The sequence below is a fragment of the Schistocerca gregaria genome, chromosome 1 (assembly GCF_023897955.1).
Source record: "Schistocerca gregaria isolate iqSchGreg1 chromosome 1, iqSchGreg1.2, whole genome shotgun sequence".
Lineage (NCBI taxonomy): Eukaryota > Metazoa > Arthropoda > Insecta > Orthoptera > Acrididae > Schistocerca > Schistocerca gregaria.
Genome location: NC_064920.1, coordinates 455,431,872 through 455,451,476, shown reverse-complemented (window position 1 = coordinate 455,451,476; position 19,605 = coordinate 455,431,872). Strand labels below are relative to the sequence as shown.

The 19,605-nt window shown below is 36.0% G+C and overlaps 1 protein-coding gene across 4 annotated transcripts in view; it reads left to right on the top strand.

Moving 5' to 3' along the window:
* The window catches only part of LOC126352328 (steroid hormone receptor ERR1), a 361,140-nt gene that overhangs the window by 270,092 nt on the left and 71,443 nt on the right, over nt 1-19,605 (top strand). For all 4 annotated transcript variants that reach the window (XM_050002679.1, XM_050002678.1, XM_050002681.1 and 1 more), the window contains one exon: nt 13,280-13,402. In XM_050002679.1, the coding sequence (XP_049858636.1) occupies nt 13,280-13,402 (123 nt within the window). The remainder of the gene's footprint in view (nt 1-13,279; nt 13,403-19,605) is intronic.

Genomic DNA, 19,605 nt, shown 5'->3' with positions numbered 1-19,605 from the left:
TTATTTATTTTAAAAAGCACCATATCTATCACCTGTGCAAAATTTGTAAGTGCTTTGTGCAGACACAATATGGTCGTACAAGGAGCAGGTGACATTTTCCAGCGTTCGCAGAAGGAGAGAGGTGTCAGATATGTGAATTACTTAGGTGATGGAGACAGAATGCTTTATTGCAGTACATGATGTTTCTATACAAAAACTTGAGTGTGTAGGACATGTCTAGAAAAGGATAGGAAAACGTCTGCATGATCTAAAAACCAAGCTACGTAACACAAAACTGTCTGATGTCAAGACAATAAAATGTGCTGGAAGACTAATGGACAAAGTAATAGATGAATTACAGGAATATTATAAGAAGGCCAGTAGAGATAACTGAGACAATTTAGAGAAGATGAAAAGAGCTGTGTCGAGCACTTTCTTTCATTGAATATCAACCAATGAAAAGCCATGTCATGCTTTGTGTCCACCTCCACCAAACACTTGGTGTAAATATAAGCAAACTGATTTTTCTGGAACCCTGCCTGAATTTACACATAACATTCTCTTCCTTTGGCAGTGATGGAGGCAATCAACGCTATTTACAGAGATTTGACAAGTCATGAGGTACTAAAGAAGTGTTTACATGGGAAGACCCAGATTGTGAATGAGTCCTTCAAGAATGTTGTAGTGTGCTGAGTGCCTGAAAAAGTATTTGTCGGCCTAGGCAGTGTCTGGTGCTGCAATAACTTTTAATGGTGGGAACTATGAAAGACTTAAGGTTCTGGAGATGTTAGGGGTAAGATTTGGACAGAACACAGCTAAAGGACTGCAGGAACTGGTTGAGCTTCGTGTACATGAAGCAGAGTTAGCTGCTCAGCAAATGAGAGAAGAAGCAAGAAAGAAAAGGAGCAAGCAAGCACTGGGCTGTTGTGGCACTGAAGAAGACACAGTCATTGGGCCAGGGCAATTATAGTGCATAAAAGACGCAGAAATGTAAGTCTCTATAAGAATGACTAATAACAAAGTTTTAAACCTCACCATCTCTTAACTACATTTTTTGCAATAAATGACCCGTTTTCTGAAAAAGTACTGATGGTAAAAACATGAAATTTTCACAGCATGCCAAGTGTGAGATTCAACACATATGGAACTAGAATAATTAAAATTTCCTGAGTTATTTTGTTTTTACGTTAATTTATTTACAAAATTCTGTCAAAAAACTGAGTGTTTGAAAAAACAAAGATAACATGCCCCACAATACAATTTTAGTAATTCTAGTTCAGTGTATTTAGAAATGTGCATTCAATAATCACGGAAAATTGTAAGTTGGTGTCTTAAAAAGTTTCCAAGATAATGGGTCACAAAATTCGATAATTTTAACATTGGCGGCATAGGACATACAATGTCTCATTAAGAACAAACTCTTGAATACATTACTTTTTCAAGATCTTTGGATAAAGATGTCAGAAGTGAGACTGGGCGGTAGTTGTTAGCATCAGACCGTCGCCCGTCACCGTCCTTCTCTGAAAGCTGGCGACTCCAACAAAACATTCACGCCGTCCCACAGCCGACTTGTCAGATTCAGTCTGTCCTGTGGCAGTTGAACCAGCTGCTTGTACCATTACAGAGAATTTACAATTTTAGCCCATGACGCACAATGGTTTCTTTTGAAGAATATACCGAGGCTGTGGAAGCATGTGCAAACAAAATTATCAGTACAAATTTCGTGTGAGGTTAAATCAGAAAGTAATGGGTACCTTGTTTTCAGCAAAGTATTTGTGACTGTGGCGCTTGCATTTCACAGATATAATAGGGCAAGACCACACTGGAATGTCTGGACAGGTACGCAGGCATGCATGCAACAGCTAGACTACTTCCTAATTTGTCCTACACCTTATGTAAGTTGTTACTTGTGCAACCTCTTGATAACCAGATTCTATTTCATTATTCCTTTACACAAATTATGTAATACAAATTCCTAAACCTTTTCAAAAGTATAATTTTATTTATTATATGTGATTCCAAGGCAAAAGTTGTTTCTAGAGTTCTTTTCAGCGCCAGTGATTCAACTTGTGGAGGAATGTAAAATATGCAGTACACGTGCTAATGTTTGGTAGAACAATGTGTCTTAATAATGTCAACTGACATTCAAGAGAAATTAAAATGAGCCAGCGATGGCTGTGACTCTCAGGAGAGGAGAATATGAAAGGAAACTTCACATGTTGGTAGTTTATGTAGTTTTATATCAGTGAATACAAGAGGAAAGTGCACAGTTTCGCTTGATAAGGATGTCATAGGACTGTTGCATCCATTCTCATGCTAAGATTGTTCACAGCTATTGTAACTGGCGTTTGATATCTTGGATATTGGCACTGGTATGGAGCTGATGTCGGAGCTGGTCCCACACATTTTCTGTTAAGGGTTCTTGCTGGCGTAAAGGAGTACCTCAGATTCTTGCAGGCTGTTAATAGACGTTTCTGACGTGTGTCGATGAGTATTGTTCTGTTGAATGATAATTTCATGATGATGTCTCATCAAATGTAACACAAGAGGATGCAGGATGTCTCTACTGTACCACTTTGTCATCAGAGTTCCTTGAATCACCACCAAGTGACCTCAAGTGGTAGATAATGGTTGCCCACTCCATGAAACTACATATGACACCAGCATGTCTCGCCACAACATTTGCAGAATGTTTGCCTCTCTGACCCCTCCTCAATGGCGCAATGCTCTCAGACGATTTATTGCTGAAATTGATACACCATTCATCAGCAGCCAATGCTTTCTGTTTGCAGCACAACTGTCAACGAAGCCACTTGTGTTGTGTTGTTAATGGCAGCTTGCGCTACGGATGGCGATCCAGGGATTACACAGACCGGGTCATTAATATATGTGATACAGAAATATTCTGACAGTATACACTGCTTTCGTCGAAGCACTATAAGGCGGCTCGCTACCAGGGAGCAATGTCATGTAATACGAATTTTCTGTTCTAGAATATAGTTTTAATGCTTTTGATCTAATGCTGGTTTATGATGCGGCATATACATATTTAACAAGAAACGTTTACGAGTTTATCGTGCTTCATATGTCCATCAAAAGATCCAACTAGAAAAATTTAGTATCTTTTCCCTGATTACAAAGGGATTCGTACAGCAGAGAAATTCAGTGCTCGGTAATGTAATCAATAATTTATGGTAATAGTGTTAATGAAAGTGATGGAGACACCTAAGCGCCTATAAAAATTTTGAGTAGTGGTCGTGTAATAACCTTTTAAGCCAAGATAGAACAGTGTGAACAGGATGCGACAGACAACGATAATGCAACAGTTTCGTGAGAATACGTTCATCAGCGTGATTGAACAGTATTAATAAGTACAGATAACTAACTTGGATACTCTTAATCCATAACTTTTAAACGTATAGTCTGTCGTCCTCAAAGAGACCTTAAAATATGGTGATAGTTTGTGCACTAAGGAACCCAATAACTGTTATCTACTCTATATTTTATTTAGTGTTTCACGCTATTCGATATCACTCATAAATTTATGGCTGTGGTACAGTAATGGGACAAACATCATAAATTTATATTCACGTTTTCCAACCACTAAATACCCTAACGGTCTTTTGGGCGCACTATGATTCCTAACTAGTGTCTACTCATATAAAGAAACTACTTTAATGCGCTACGTTTCCGAAAATTCTTTTATATTTCGATCGACTTATGCCATATCTGATTTTTATTTATTGACTGTAATTGTTGACTACAATGAATCCAGACTCTCATCGATTCAGCATTAAAAAGAGTTATAGGTAATTTATATAATTTTTTGGGGAATAAAAACATGATCCAAATAAGCTGCATTCTTTTTATTATCCGTCCAACTGTCCAGTTGCAGCTGCGGCTCATTTTCAAGCAGCTGTAATACTTCCAAAAATGGTGACATGTCAACTGTCCACAAGCTCCCGCATATACATATACTTTGTAATACAAAGTACTTATGTATCTTAAGCTTCCAGCTTGAATTGCGAGGGCTTGTAGACAACTGTTGCATAAACCAACGTCATCATTTTTGAACGTATTACAGTTGCTTGAAAATGACCCATGGAATTGGCCAATTGCACATATAAACAGCCTACTTGGATCATATTTTCATTGAAAGGTGTTGAAGCTGTGGACCCCCACAAAAACAAAATTACACAAATTATGTGATCATTACATTGTCTTTTTATTTCCCGTTACTAATTGCAAAATTTTAACACCCAGTGTTATTTAGGACTGTTGATGTTTTAAGAAATAAAAGGGCAATATTATTTATTCTAGGTATACTGTGCCTCCTGCTCAACTCGTGAAGGCAGGTAATTGAATAATGCATAAATGTTTGTTTGCACCCAAGGGCGCCCATATCCAGGGCCCCAAGATAGGGCCGCCCCTCTAGCTCTCAGGGAGAAGAAAAAATATACTGTAGTCAGGAGTTTTCCTTCCAAGAAAATGATTTACGGTCGGTATTAAGTAGGTTTGTAACGGGGTCGGAACTGGAACTTTATTATGGCTTCTTGCAAGTCGCCACTCTTCTTCCTCCAAAATGTTAAATATACTCCATATCCCCTGATCTAGCCCCCCCCCCCCCCCCCGGACAGATTATAATTTGGGCAGTCTTGTTTGAAACATAACTGTCCTTACACCTTTAATTCCAGATACCTTATACATATTAATTTTATGTGTTTCCTTCTAAGTTTTAACAATTTATTGCAAATTACTGCCATTTTTCAAGATAGTAACTGTTAGTAGCACTAAACTATGAAATTTGTGCACGAAAATCTGTACGAAATGCATCTGCCTGTTCAAGAAACTATCAGTCGAATTAACAGTTGCGAACATCGTGCCTGGGGCAACTACATCACGAGCAGTTATGTTCTTTTGTTTGTTGACATAAATGTAAGAATTTCGTGTGCACGAAAAACAGTTATAATCTGGACGCTGGGGTTCACAAATACATCTACATGCTGCTCCGGACAATGAATTGTGGACTTGCTGTTCAAATCATTGGACACTAACGCAACGTGATTTCTCTTGAAAGAAGATGTATAAAAAAGTACACGGAAGCATTGCCACAATCATATAAGTAGAACTGTTAGGGAAGATCGAAATATCAGCTAGTTTCACCAAAAACACAATGTGGGAAATGAACCGTAATTTTCGTCATGGGCGGGGAACATGGCCCCACCTCCAAGACGTGAGTCACGCGATGTTGGGAGCAGGCCTCTATGGTGTAGATATGCACAGCATTCTTATTAATATATGACAACGTTATCTACCGAAATATGAAAATCTGATGAGGAATTTCACGTCTGTAGATCTACAAATCGCAGGAATTTTTTTTGGTAGTGATCACCGGCATAATTTGAGAACATAATTCTGTTGCAGGTTCAAAAATAATTGAACAGAATAGCACAACATTAATGTATGACATAAATAGGCTGCTTTGCAAGGAATGCTTAACAAATACCTGCAGTTTGGCCGCAATCAGCACATTCTTGCTGAGCCGCGCGTCCCTTCCGTAAGTTTCCCATTTGACAATGGCTCCATACCAAAGATTCAAAGATGGCTGTTCCATGACGTGTGAGCAGATTGCACGTTCTGACTGCAACAGTGTAGCGAAACATTTATCGTAGCTTATTAGCAGTGCCGTATATAATTTCTCTTGAAATATTTTTTGACAGCAGAAAAATTAGTTATCTGTAAGATATATATAAGAAATAAGGTTACAGCAATATTTCTTGACTTCCAAACAACACTTGACTGGTTACCCTATCAAACACTGTCAACAAAATTACGACTATATGGGGTACCAAACAAAATTTATGATTGGGTTGAGGATGTTTTGGTAGGGACTGTGCAGCATGTTATCTTGAATGGATAGCCATTGACATAAATAAAAGTAATTTCAGCCGTGCTCCAGGCAAGTCTGAGTTGTTTCATGTTGTCTGTTAATGATCTGGCAGACAACATTAGTAGCTCAGACTTTTTACATGTGATGCAGTTATCTGTACTGAAGCACTGTCTGAAAAAAGTAGAAGAAATATTCAGTTGAATTTCAAATTGGTAAAGATTGGCAACTTGCTTTAAATCAACATAAATGTAAAATGCACTTCACAAAACAACAAAAATGTAGTAGACCTAACTTTGACTACAGTATCAATGATTCACAATTGGAATCAGACAACTCATAAAATTTCTGGGTGTAACAAGAAATGGAATGATCACTTAAGCTCAGTCACATTTATGGCAGGTAGCAGCTACTTCGGTTCATTGACAGAGTACTGGGAAAAAGGCTGTCAGTCAACAGACTAAACTGTTTACAAATTACTTGTGCCCTATTGTATCCCTATTTGATGTGGGTCCAACATATTTGAGCAAAAATTATTGGAAGATACTAAAAATATACAAATACAAATGGTCATTGGTTTGTTCGACTCACAGTAGAACATCATGGAAATGTTGGAAACCTGAATTGCAGCTGCTTGAAAATAGATACAAATTATCCCACAATTCTTCTTACAGAATTTCAATATTCAGAATTAAGTGAATTTAGAGTTCTCATTCAGTCACCTATGTTCTGCTCCCATACAGATCATGAAGAAAAGATTAGAATAATTACAGCATGTGCACAAACATTTAAGCAGTGTTTCTTCCCATGCTCCATATGCAGTTGGAATGGGAAGAAACCTCAACATATGGTACCATGCTAATCATCCTCTACTCAGCCACATAGTTCACAATGTTTATGTTTAAGGGTAAGCATATTGTTAATATTGTCTACAACATGTGTCATATCTAGCTATAAATCCCCTTCCTGCCTGTCCAGTGTAAAAGAAGACAAGAGGAAAAAACATCACAAGACCATTTGATTTTGTAGACATCTGAGGCATGTCACATTTATTTTACTACTCTTAGAACATGATTATGAGAAACTGTCCAGGAAAATGTGTTGCTATTCGTGACAGTCCTATTTCTTGTATGTCCTAAATTCTTTATTGGACAGCCTCAAGGTTTCTGTTGTTTTCTTGTGAAGGGTGTCTTTGGTCCTGAAGAGTGGTCTTATATGTTCTTATTTATGAAATTTATGCTGTGGCATTGCAACTTGTGCTTTAAGATTATAAATTTGGTGCTTTGTTCCTTATGTCATGGAACCAAGCGAGATGGTGTAGTGAATAGTAAACTGGACCTGCATTCGGGAGAACAATGGTTCAGATCCCTATCTAGCCTTCCATATTTAGGTTTTTCCTGATTTCCCTAAAGGCAAATTTTCCTTTCTTCTTTTATTATTAATCAGTAACACTTTTTTTTCTTTTGAAGTAACACTGCCCACACGTGGGAAAAAATCCTACACAAATCATTCAGAGATCTGTATAAAAGAGAGCATGCCGAGTCACATAAATTGACAGCTCTCAAGAATATGATCAACAGCATTGAAACTGCTTCTGTAGGAAAGTGTCCTCTCAAGCAAGGAGCTGTATAATGAAGTATCCATAAATATGAGTATAAACAATCACCAGTGAGACCATGATTAAAAATATAAGCACCAAGTTAGTAGATGACAAAACACAACATGCAAAAGACAAAGAATATAAGAGTTTACCATAAAGGACCTTCTATTCACAGCATTCTTTTCATGGCAAGTAGTTTGTATCACATAACCAAAAATCTTAAGAAATATGAAATTGATCATTTTCTCTACCAAGAGTAGATTAGAGCAGAACCTTTCCCTTTCACACACAACTGTTCAAAAAGAGAAAAAAAGGGTTGCAGGTGAACTGTAGTCTACAAAATCAGCTGCAGTTATGGATGTTTGTACACTGGACATATAGGAAAGGATTTTGACAGCGGATGTAGCAAACATTCTCATATGACAAAGTCACCAGTTGCAATTCAGCTAACTCGAACAAAACAAAGTTTGAAAATGTTGACAGTGTACTTGCCATACTATATACTCAACATAAAGGTCCTTAAATATCTTAGATGAGGTTGTAATCTGTAAGCATCACCAGATGTAGCTTGCCTGTAGTCTAACTGGGAAACTAGATAGTGAATTCATAAAAGTCATAGAGGGCTCCAGCAAGAATGGACATTAACTGCTAAAATACATCATTAGAATATTTGTACATAGGTATTCGATTTCTGCATAAGAATTCACTGCAATACTTCTGTGGAAAAAAACAAATGTGGAAATTGAGAGTCCATGGTGGCATATAAATAATGCAAGTAGTAAAGTTAACAGCTCACCATGTATTTGAGGTGTTGTGTAGTTAATAGGCACATACGTAAACCAGAAAATGTTGCTAAGTTTTCACACAATGTCCATAACTCACAGTTTATTACTCCAAATTCTGTGCAAGTTTTTTTGTAATCATAATGTAAAATATGTTCTCACATCTGTGTAAAATTATGTTTGAATATTTGGAAGTTATAGGTTGTACAGAGGGTGTTATCTTTCATCCTTATCATTGTCAGCTGTAGCTCATATGCATGTCACACCAAGATTATGCACAGCGTGGCTAAGACTGCACTGCAGGTGTTCACCCAGTCTTAAATTACAATTATTCTATGTACTTCAAAGGAAATTCTATATTTTAGGAATTATAATGGCATCATGTTCCCAAGAACTATGCTGATGAACTAAAATCCAATAATATTATCCTTATAACTAAGATTCTGAAACATGCTGTAACTAATAAACATAAAATTTAGTGACATGTTAATGTAGTGTTAAATTTAGAAATCTGGGGGTTTCTGCAATGACTCACTTTGTGTGAACGAAGAATTTTTGGGATCTTAAGACTGTCAGGTCTTTCCTTTTCACCTGATTCTTACACACAAAAGTTATTCATAATTGGAGATACCTTGTGTTTCAAATATAAGGACACATCTCCATGAAGAGGAAATTGCATTTGATAGTGAACCTGTTTCATGCTCTATAACATTAGTAAAGTTAAATTATGTGTATTTTTTCTTCAAATGAGGCCAAGTACTTTTTTAGACCTATTGCTATGATTACATACTCCATTCAGGAATCAACATGTGTGGTGTCTATTTTCAATGCATTTCTATGGTGGTAGTGAGAATCATACCTACTGAAATTCCTGTTTGTGACCTATTTACCAATCATCGTCAAACTAAACAAACTTTGAACAACAATAGCTCCCGATTTTTGGTAGATTTCCTTTGAGTAAACTACAATGCTACCCAGAATGAATCATACTCGTTCGACAAGTGAGTGATAAAAACTTCACAGCACGGATGTGCCTCATCACTATGCATAACAATTAGTGTATAAAAGAATACTTAATGCTTCTGTGGGAATTATTATTAAAGAACAAATCTACAACTGTTTTGTGTTTCCGGTTGACCAACATGGCATAAACTTGCCAATGACATGCACTTCACCCTTAATTATGATGACAGTGTAAAGTTGTGGCAAATCAAAATTCTCTCATAAAATCTAATAATAAGATAGATAGACTGATTGATAACGAGAACAAACAACTGTTTTAAACAGTGAATATAAGGCAGTGAGTTGCCAGAAAGAATACATAAAGGAAACTTCTGCAAGAAGCTAAAGAAAGGACATGCTTATAAGGTACCTGATGAAACATTCAGTTAGCATTAATCTGACACTGGAAGAGTAATATGGGGAAACACTGTAGAGGCAGATGAAAATTAGTAGGGGAAGTAGGGTGTAACTGTACCAATTCTTTTCTTCCTTTGAAGCCGTACTTAAAGAATGGGGCTTCCTAAAACTTTTATTCGTGACTCTGGAGCAAAATGTTTACAAAAACAACAGGAACTTTCATTTTTGCATTATCTCACACAGATTTTGCAGAATTGGAAAAATCTTTGACCCAACTTTTTGTCTGTTTAACCCCATTTGCTGGATTAACTGAATCCTATGTCAGAAGTAACTGAACTTCTCATTAAATAAATTAATTACAAGACCTTAATTACAAAAATGTATTGTGAAAACATTAATAACAATGCTAAACACACCTTTATAAGTATATTATTGAAAAAATATGGAAATAACAAAACTAGTGCACTATTAATTAAGTGACATAAATCTAGAACCAATTTTCTTAGCAAGCCCTAGGGCCATGTATTGGATTGGGAGTTTGGCAATTATCTAATTTGAAACAAAAAAAAAAGGTATCATATTCTTCTGCAGCTTCAAATTTTGTCATAAAAACAACTCTCTTAAAACATTTTACTTCACAGCCATCATTGTACACTTTTTAAAGCCTTGAGCAGTATAATAGTGACCACTCATGGCAGTTTTCCCTTCTATTTTGACTACAATGAAGTCCCTTTGTTTCACTGTTTCAACATTTTCATCACTGCTTGTGTATAGAGGAATCAATGTACTGGACATAAAGCAGCATCTTCAGAGTTGCTGCTGCTCTCTTCAACATTTGGCATTTGACTGAAGGCTGTAAATCATTGAATGTATGCTTTTTTGGCAGCTGCTTTGATCTTCTATCTTTTGCTGCTGCCTCTACCAGTTGTGTACTGGTATCTGGTAAGGACAGTTGATTTTCCTTCCTTTCTACCTCTTGTTGTTTTCCTTCTACCAATCTTACAATGGGGCAAAAACTTGCACAGGGTGTGTAATTTCTGTTTGCTGATCTTGTCTGATGTTCAGTATTCTCCACAGTGTGATCTGTAGGTTTGTTAGCATTTTCTTCCAGTGAGTCAAAGGCTGTTGCTGAATTTGTAGAGATCTGCCCATTGCATTTGATGACAACAAAATCATGGTTGGTAAATATGTTTGAATTGAAAGGTTCAATATCACTGACAATAAAGCCTTTCGAGACGTTGGAGACAGTAAAAGCCAAAGGATATGCTACCTTTACAAGGCTGCAAAGTCTTATATGATTCTGGCGACACCAGCAAGTGCTTCTATGAGGTTACTCATTATATTCATTCATCGTCAATTTTCTAGGGCTAACTGAACCATATCACCTAACTCCAATCTTTAGTGGCCCAGTTAACTCCACCTTCACTTCATCAAAAATATTCAAAATAGTGGGAAAATGGCTCCATGCACAGCTTATATTTCATGGAATATCATAATGCAATAAAATGGAATTTAAATCAAAGAAACAACATTGTGTACTATTGATAATTAAAATTTTAAGAGGATTTGTTAGATGTGAGAAAAAATAACTCTTATCGCTGGATTTCACATTTATGTACGTATTTAGCTTACATTCAGCAACCATGTAAGTTCAAATTATACTTGGCCTAAGAAAACAACTTTGTGGGCTTAAAGAAATAATTATCACTCTTCAATTGCTAATTAATGTGATGGTCCAACTAACCTCAAGGTTCAGTAAGACCAATCTGCACTAAACATAAAACAAATAACTGAGAATATTGGATTCATAAGAGGTATGTTTAGACATAAATGCTAGATAGAAAGATGACAGTAAATGGAAGATGCCATCTCAAAATGCTTGAAATACCATTGACTTAAAAAGGGAAAAAGGTGCTTTTGCAGAGAGAAGACAAATAGTTACCACGGTAAAAACTTCTTAAAGCCAAGATCACATAAATGTTTCATTTAAAAACAACTGGTTTCAACAGACTTTGCTGTCATCTTCAGGTCTGTAACATAGTGCATGTACATGGAATATATCTCATATCATGAGTTATGACATAATATATGAAATAAAAAATTTACTTAGATGTTACAAGGAATGGTAATGGAGCTGTACATTTACATATCTTCAAAAATCTATGTTATAAAATGTGTTCATTTTGAGTTGGACTTCATACCGTGTTGTTATGTTATAAAATGTAGCATGTAATATAAAGTTTTGTTATAAATAAAACATTTAAAATCAAGAAGCACCTTGTACACATGAGCATGTCCATGTACATAGCACTCGCAGTTGATGGTTATGCCATAAAAAACAGTATGTTGTAAAATACACATTAGCACATCTATTAATGTTAGCTGGATATGTTTGAATAATTGAATATTCACCTTAGACTGTGTATAAGGTACAATTTCTCAGCATGAGAAAATTCAATCAAAAACTTTTCATCTTTGTATTGGGTGTTCTGTGTCTTTTAGGTCTACAATGCACTTACAAAATCTACCAAATACCTTTCAAAATGTCCCCTAACCACAAATGTTTTTAAAAAAGGAAGGAATGAAGACTGGGTTGATCATCCCATCAACATCAAGGTCATTATAGACAGAGTGCAGGCTTGGGTGGTGTCAAAGACTGGTGAGGAAATCGGCCAAGCCCTTTCAAAGGAACCATCCTGGCATTTGCCTGAAGCAGTTTAGGGAAATAATGGAAAACCTAAATCTGGATTGCTAGATGTGGGTGTGAACTGTTGTCTTCCCACAAATGTTTTTATATGGGTTGATATTCCAGCAATCCATAGCTTAAATCTTTGACTCCTAAAAATCCTTGGAGAGCAACCGCATTATCTAGAAGATAATTTTCTTTTGAAATCCATTCTTAAGTATTTTTTATCCAGTTGCATCAGAAGATTTATGTAGCATTCACCAGTTACTGTTTTATCCTGTGCAAGGTAATCAGTAAGAACAATCCTTTTCCCATACCAGAATACAGCAGGTATCCTTTCTTACAGATGGAACTGACATGGCATTTTTGAAGCATGGCCAATGGATTCCGCCACCTGTTTTCATTACTGTTACATTTCTAGTTTGAAATGATCAACCAACTTCTAATTATGGTGACAAATAGGAGCATAGTCACTTGCATTATTTTTAATATGATGCAACCATTGTTGAGAACTGATTGCAGGTTGTGGGTCATCCATGGAAGGACTAGCTTAAAGAGAAGGTGACAAAATTTGAACTTGGTCACCCAGTTCTTAACTGTTAAAAATGAGGGGACAGACTCATTACAGAACAGTACACATTACAAAAATATTCATTTACAATTACTTCAAAAAGCCACATACGCAAAACTATTCCACAGATCAAGTTGACACTTAAGTTAATTATTATGCAGAATGCACCATCACCACACAAACAACGTATCATTTATGTAAATGTCATCTTTGTATCTGCCTGAGAACTTTTACTTTTGCCCCACAAACAGTTGAATGTTTTTGTGAGATGAATGTGAAAACCTTTGTTCACCAAAGAAACTGTTTTGTAATTATAGCTGGTGATTATAACAGCATTAGTTTGTTAGCATAGTTAAACATTTTCTCAGAGAAGCTGGATTTATTTATTGAGCTGCATGTGTGTTTCTCTTTGTAGGTAGAATTTTGTGAAGAAGAGGGGCAGAGGTACAATGTCTCAGGCACGTGTTCACCAAGTGGAGGAAGTCCTGACAGGCAATACTGCAGCTCCACAACACAACCTGGTCCTGGCAATGCTGAAGTAAGTATTTTACAAAATACAGTTTCTTCCAGTGGCAAGTAATATGTTAAATCTAATGTACCACATGTGAACATTTGTTAAAAAAATGCACAGTTTTCAATCTGACCTTAGAACTTGATTGACAAATTTGAAAACCACATCTATATTTCTAACTTATAATTCCACTTGCACAGCCTTTTCTGGTTACATGTAGAGTGACTTCACTGTAACAGGTGCCAAAACATAGGCGCAAACCAAAGGCGACACAAGTACTAGCTTTTACGTAATATATAATTCATTCATTTATTCATTCATTCAGTTCCTCATCCAGTGAAAGAGATGAAAGTGTCAAATGATGTAGGGTTATTCATATTCAGCACCTTGAGTCAATGACAGGAATCTGTAAGCCAGAATTTTGTGGTCTTTTGTGGAGCTATGTCTGTAGTTTTCCTTAACTTTGCCACTAAGCAGTACTCTCTATCACATCTTTGATGTGTTTTTTTCTGGTAAGGCTAAGACGTTCTTTTGTCAACAAGGTTGTTATGGACAATCAGTTCACTTATTACTACAGGTATGAGACCAAGAACAGATGATATTTTTTAATGAATCACCCTGCCAACTCCTGTGCGTGATTTAGGGAAATGAGCGGAAATGTGACTCATGACTGTTAGGCGAAAGACCTGATTGCAGATTTACATCTACATTTCCAAACCACTGCAATGTACATGGGACAGGATACAACCCATTGTACCAGTTATTAGGGTTTCTTCCTGTTCCATTCATATGAGGACCATTGGATGAATGATTGTTTAAAAGACTCTGTGTGCACTGTAACTAGTCTACCTAGTCATTGTAATTGCTACAGCAGCAGTACTTAGAGGGCTCTAGTATATTCTTAGATCCCTCACTTGAAGCTGGTTCTTGAAACTTTATCAATTAGATTTTACAGGATGTTTCACATCTATCTTCAAGTATCTGCCAGTTCAGTTTTTGCAGCATACCTGTGGCCCTCTCCCATGGGTCAAATGAATTTGTGACCAGTTGTGCTGCCCTTCTTTGTATATGTTCAGTAGCCTTTATTAGTCCTTTTTGGTATGGGTTCCATACACTTGGGCAATATTGTGGTATGGGTAACATGAGTTTTTTGTAAACAATCCCAATAGACTGATTGCATTTCCCAGTATCTTATTAATGAACTTAAGTCTTCAATCTGCTTTACCTATGACTGAGCTTATGTGATCATCATGTTTCATGTCCCTGCAAATATTTACACTCAGATATTACCAAATATTTACAACTTATTCCAGGAGAAATGGTCAAAATTCAGTGGTATGACAGGAATGATCATTCAAAGCAAAGAAATCTGGTGGACATAGGCTCCAGAAGTGTACCTTAAGAGCTTTGAGCACTCTATCTTCAATATTATGAAACAAATCTCTTCTACTAAAAGCTCTAGTAAATATATGCTGTAAAATTCGTACCTTAAGAGCTATGAGCATTTGTTCAGAAGAAGAGATGTGTTTCACAGTAGCAAAGATGAACAAGGGCTCATAAATCTTTAGGTATTTATTTCAGAGCCCATGTTTACTGGACATGAGTGGTCTTATATCAAAACAATGGTTTGACAGAACATCCTATGCTAGTCTATCTCTGATAAACCTAAATTCATTTGAATCTGCTTATTGATCTCCCTCTACAATTTTTATCCCTCACACTTTCTTCCATTGACAGCTGACCATTCCTTGATGCTGAAGGATCCTCTGTATTAGTCAAGTTGTATTAGTCTGTTTTTCCTAATTCAATTCAGTACTCATTAATTCATTATTCATTCTACCCGTATAATCGTCAGCATTCTTCTGTCACACCACATTTCAAAATCCCCTATTCTCTTTGTATGTGAACTACTTATCGTCCATGTTTCACTTCAAGTTCCTTACATTTGCGTGTACATACCTTAAAAAAGACTTCATAACACTTGAATTGACATGAGATATTAACAAAATCCACTTTTGAGAAATGTTCTTCTTGGTGTTGACATCTGCCTTTTATATTCTGTCTACTTGCCCATCATTAGTTATTTTGCTATCCACATAGCAAAACTCATCTGCTGCTTTCGGTTTTTCAGTTCCTAATATAATTCCCTCTGCATCACCTGGTTTAATTTAACTATGATACATTATCCTTGCTTTATTTTTGTTGATGTTTATCTTCTAATCTCTTTTTGAGACACTTGTTCTGTTCAACTGATCTTCCAAGTCATTTGCTGCCCATTATGGAATAACACTCTCATTGACAAACTTTAAAGATTTTATTTCTTCTCTCTGAATGTTAACTCCCATTTCAGGTTTCTCCATAGTTTCCTTCACTGTTTGCTCAATGGACAGATTGAATAACTTCAGGTACAGGCCATAACCCTGACTCATTCCTTTCTCAGCATCTGCTTTCCTTTCATGCCCTTCAACTTTTATAACTGTAGTTTGATTTCTGGTTTCTTTACAAGTTCTAAATATCCTTTTGCTACCTTCAAAATTTCAACAGGTTTGTTCTAGCCAACATTACCAAACACTTTTTCCTAATCTACAAATGCTATAAATGCAGGTTTGCCTTTATTTGACTTGTCTTCTGAGATAAGTCTTAGGGACAGTATTTATTCATGTGCTCCTGCATTTTTCTGGAAACTAAACTTAGTTTTCCTGCGGTCAGGTTATACCAGTTTTTTCATTCTTCAGGAAATAATGTATGTCGGTATTTTGCAACCATAAATTTATAAAATGACAGTTCAATAATATTCACCCCTCTGAACTCTTTTATTCTTTGAAATCAGAATCATTAAATTTCTTTATGGATGAAGGTATTTCATCTGTCTCTTATGTATTGTATTTTGTTATGGCTAGCTCTCCAAAGGATATGAATAATTTTAGGGACATGTCATCTACACTAGGATCTTTGTTTCAATGAAGGACTTCCAGTGTCCTGTCAAACTCTTCTTGCAGTATCATATCTCCAGCCCCATTTTCTTCTACTTCCTCTTCACTTTCTGTAATATTGCCTTCAAGTTCATTACCTCATGTAGCCTTCTATACATGTACTCCACAGATCAGCTTTCCCGTTTTTGCCTGGTACTTACTATATGAGAGTTCTTGATAATCACACAGCCACTTTTCTTTTACCCAAAGGTCTCTTTAATTTTCCTGTAAACAGCATCTATGTTTCCCACAGTTACGCAGGCTGTTAAAACATTGTATTTGTCCTCTAGCCATTCCTGCTTAGCTGTTTTGCTCTTTCTGACAGTCTAATTTTTTAGATATCTGTGTTCCCTATCGCATGCTTGATTTGCTGTGTTTTTATATTTTCTCCTTACATCTATAATACTTTGCTATTAAACTGTCTTGCTTGATCTAATCTTATCATTAATTCTGTGGTAATTTGGTAGTGGATGGTTATTTCCTCTTTTCGTACTCTTAGGAAAGCCTTTTTGGGAATCTGTTGGTTGAACATGTCAATTATACAAAAGTTGCCCAAGTTCTTAAAATTATTTATATGGCTGTGTGCTAACATTCACTAACTTGTAGCTGACAGTCTATTTCTGTTCAAGAATTTCTGTAAGATACAGTAGTATTTTTTCATGTTGAAACTACTTTAATCTGCATGTTTGAACACCAAAATTGATGTGAGTCAGACATTTTTGTTTCAATGAATACAAAGAGTTTTCTAGTGATATATTTCTTTTTTTCCATGCCTAAGTTGTATTCAGTACAGATAGTGCATAATATTTTTTTCTAAGATTGTAGTTTGGATTTTTCTATTACTTCAAACTCACATAGATAGTTAAATAGCATTTCAACAGTTAATAGATATGTTGTGAGGCTGTACATAATATCCTCATGTGCTAAAACAGATACCTACAAGATGCATTTCTATGAAACCCACACACTGCTCTAACTACTTTCTTTTGCACAGTGAATAGGTTTGGCTTAATTGAAGAGTTTTCCTAAAGTGAAATATTTTGAAGGCTAAGTCCAGGAGGGTGGCAGGACGTGAAAATACATTGGAGAGCAAGTTCTCCTCTGTGGAATTCAAGGAAGCTATATAGTTTCCATCAGTATGTATGTACAAGAAATTAGAACTTTCAACCCTGAATGTCAATTTGCCTGCAGATTCCTGTGGTGAAAGGAGGCGTTCTTTTTGCTTATAAAACAATAAGCTTGATTTTTTTTCTTATCCTTCTTTTACTCTTTCTTTTTCAAAGTTTAAAATCAATTTGTTCAAAGCCAGTTAGTAACTTTCGCAACAGTATAATTTACCATTGTCTCTGTCAGTGTTTCTTTACACTGACAGCTATACTTATCTCATCTGCTAAAAAGAATTAATTGTAATCATTACATACTTTCATCCCAATACTAAGTGTATGTTTCATCACTTCTTGTTTGGGAGAAAGAGCTTGTGAATGTCAAAAACTGTTTAATACGTGCAGCGTCGTTTATTTGCTTAGCTTTTCCCCCATCCAAATTTAATCTAAAAAACATCTGAGGATCATTTCTATACTGTTCATCATTCTTTGTGGTTTTGAGGCTTGGTGTGTCTTTGTGGTAGCTAACATTGGCAAAGGTTGACTCGATTGAGGCTGTGTTAGCCAGTTGTGCAACCTGACAGTCTTCTTGGGCTTGTTAACCTGTAGTTGTTTTGTATTTTGTGACTATTTGCCATTATGATCTAAAAACTGAATGACTCAATGAATATCCATAAAAATGCTTTCTAAAATTACAACCATACATATGAATGACTGCTTCCAAAACTCAATACTGCTCTACACCAACAACAGCCATGGCCTTCCTGCTCTTCTGTAGACACTTCATTTGTCAGTGTTGGCACTATTTTTATTACAGTTCTCATTTATATTAGTTTCTTCTTAAGACTTAGGTCTTGTGTTATTTGGCCGAAATATAAGAATTTAAAGAGAGTATATAATTTTAGAGCATTGAGCAGATGTGATGTTAAGTGTTGTGTATTCAGAAAATGAGTATTGTTTGCTTCTTAAGATGCATTCAGATTAAATAAAGCAAAGATTATTGAGTTTTAAGTTATACAGAGATGATCGAAAAACATTGAGAAAATTGTTTTGTAACACGGTAGAGAGACGCATATGACTAGGGAAAATGATTAAGTTTTGATTGCTGATCATTCCACATTCTGAGAAATTTGTTTAAACTCATCTGTTGGGTATGGAGAATGTTGAATGGCACTGTTATGCATGCAAGAGTGCTGTGCTGTAATAAAGTCTGAAAAGGAACATGGGATTGCAGGATGATTTATATCGAGTGGATCAGACACTTATACATCAACGTTGAAACTCAGATCTTTAGGCCTATGAGTACCATTCTTGATAGCCAATGAAAGACTTTGGTGAATTTCTGAGTGTTTTGTGATGTCATCAACATATTAAAAACACCAATTAGAAGGGGCTTCAAAGTCTTATCTCTCATAGCCAGTAATATTGTAACATTTGTGGTTATACAGTTTTTATCGACTGTATCAATTTCATTTGTCAATTCACTGAAGTTGGTTATGTACTTAGCAGTATGATAAAAATGTAATATTCAGGAGAGCTGGGTGTAACTACTGATTTGTAAATTTTCATCTTCCTTCTCTTCTTCTTCTTCTTCTTCTTCTGTTACTTCTTCCTCCCCCCTTGAGACATAAGCATAAACAAAAAGAAAAATGAAAGATTGAAATCACATATAGTTTGCTACACTGTGTAAAGATTTTTTCTAAAAATTATTTGTGCCTCAAAAGAGATACATGTCGACACTACGCTGTGTTACACAAGCCTGTAATGTGGCAGCTGTGGCACAGCTCCGTGATAGCTGCTGTGATGTATGATTCTTGTCTCCACCTCAGGATGTTATGCCAACCCAGATCATTGGAATATTCTAAGTGGCTGTGTTGTGTCTTTACCTTAGTTGCCTATGTATAAGCTTCCTGCCTTGAACAGCCACCAGTAGGCAGTGAGGTATCGTGCTAGGAAGGTGTGAGCTGTCTGGCCCCAGGTAAAAGCATTGTGTGCTTGCAGGAAGGTGGTCCATGGACTGCTCTCCTCTCTTCAACTGTTTCTGCTGAACTTCTTCAGATAATATATTTATTTTATTTCATTTAATAAATTATTTGATACACATCTGATTATGAGGAACTAGTCACAGAAACAAAATTAGTTCAATAAATATAAA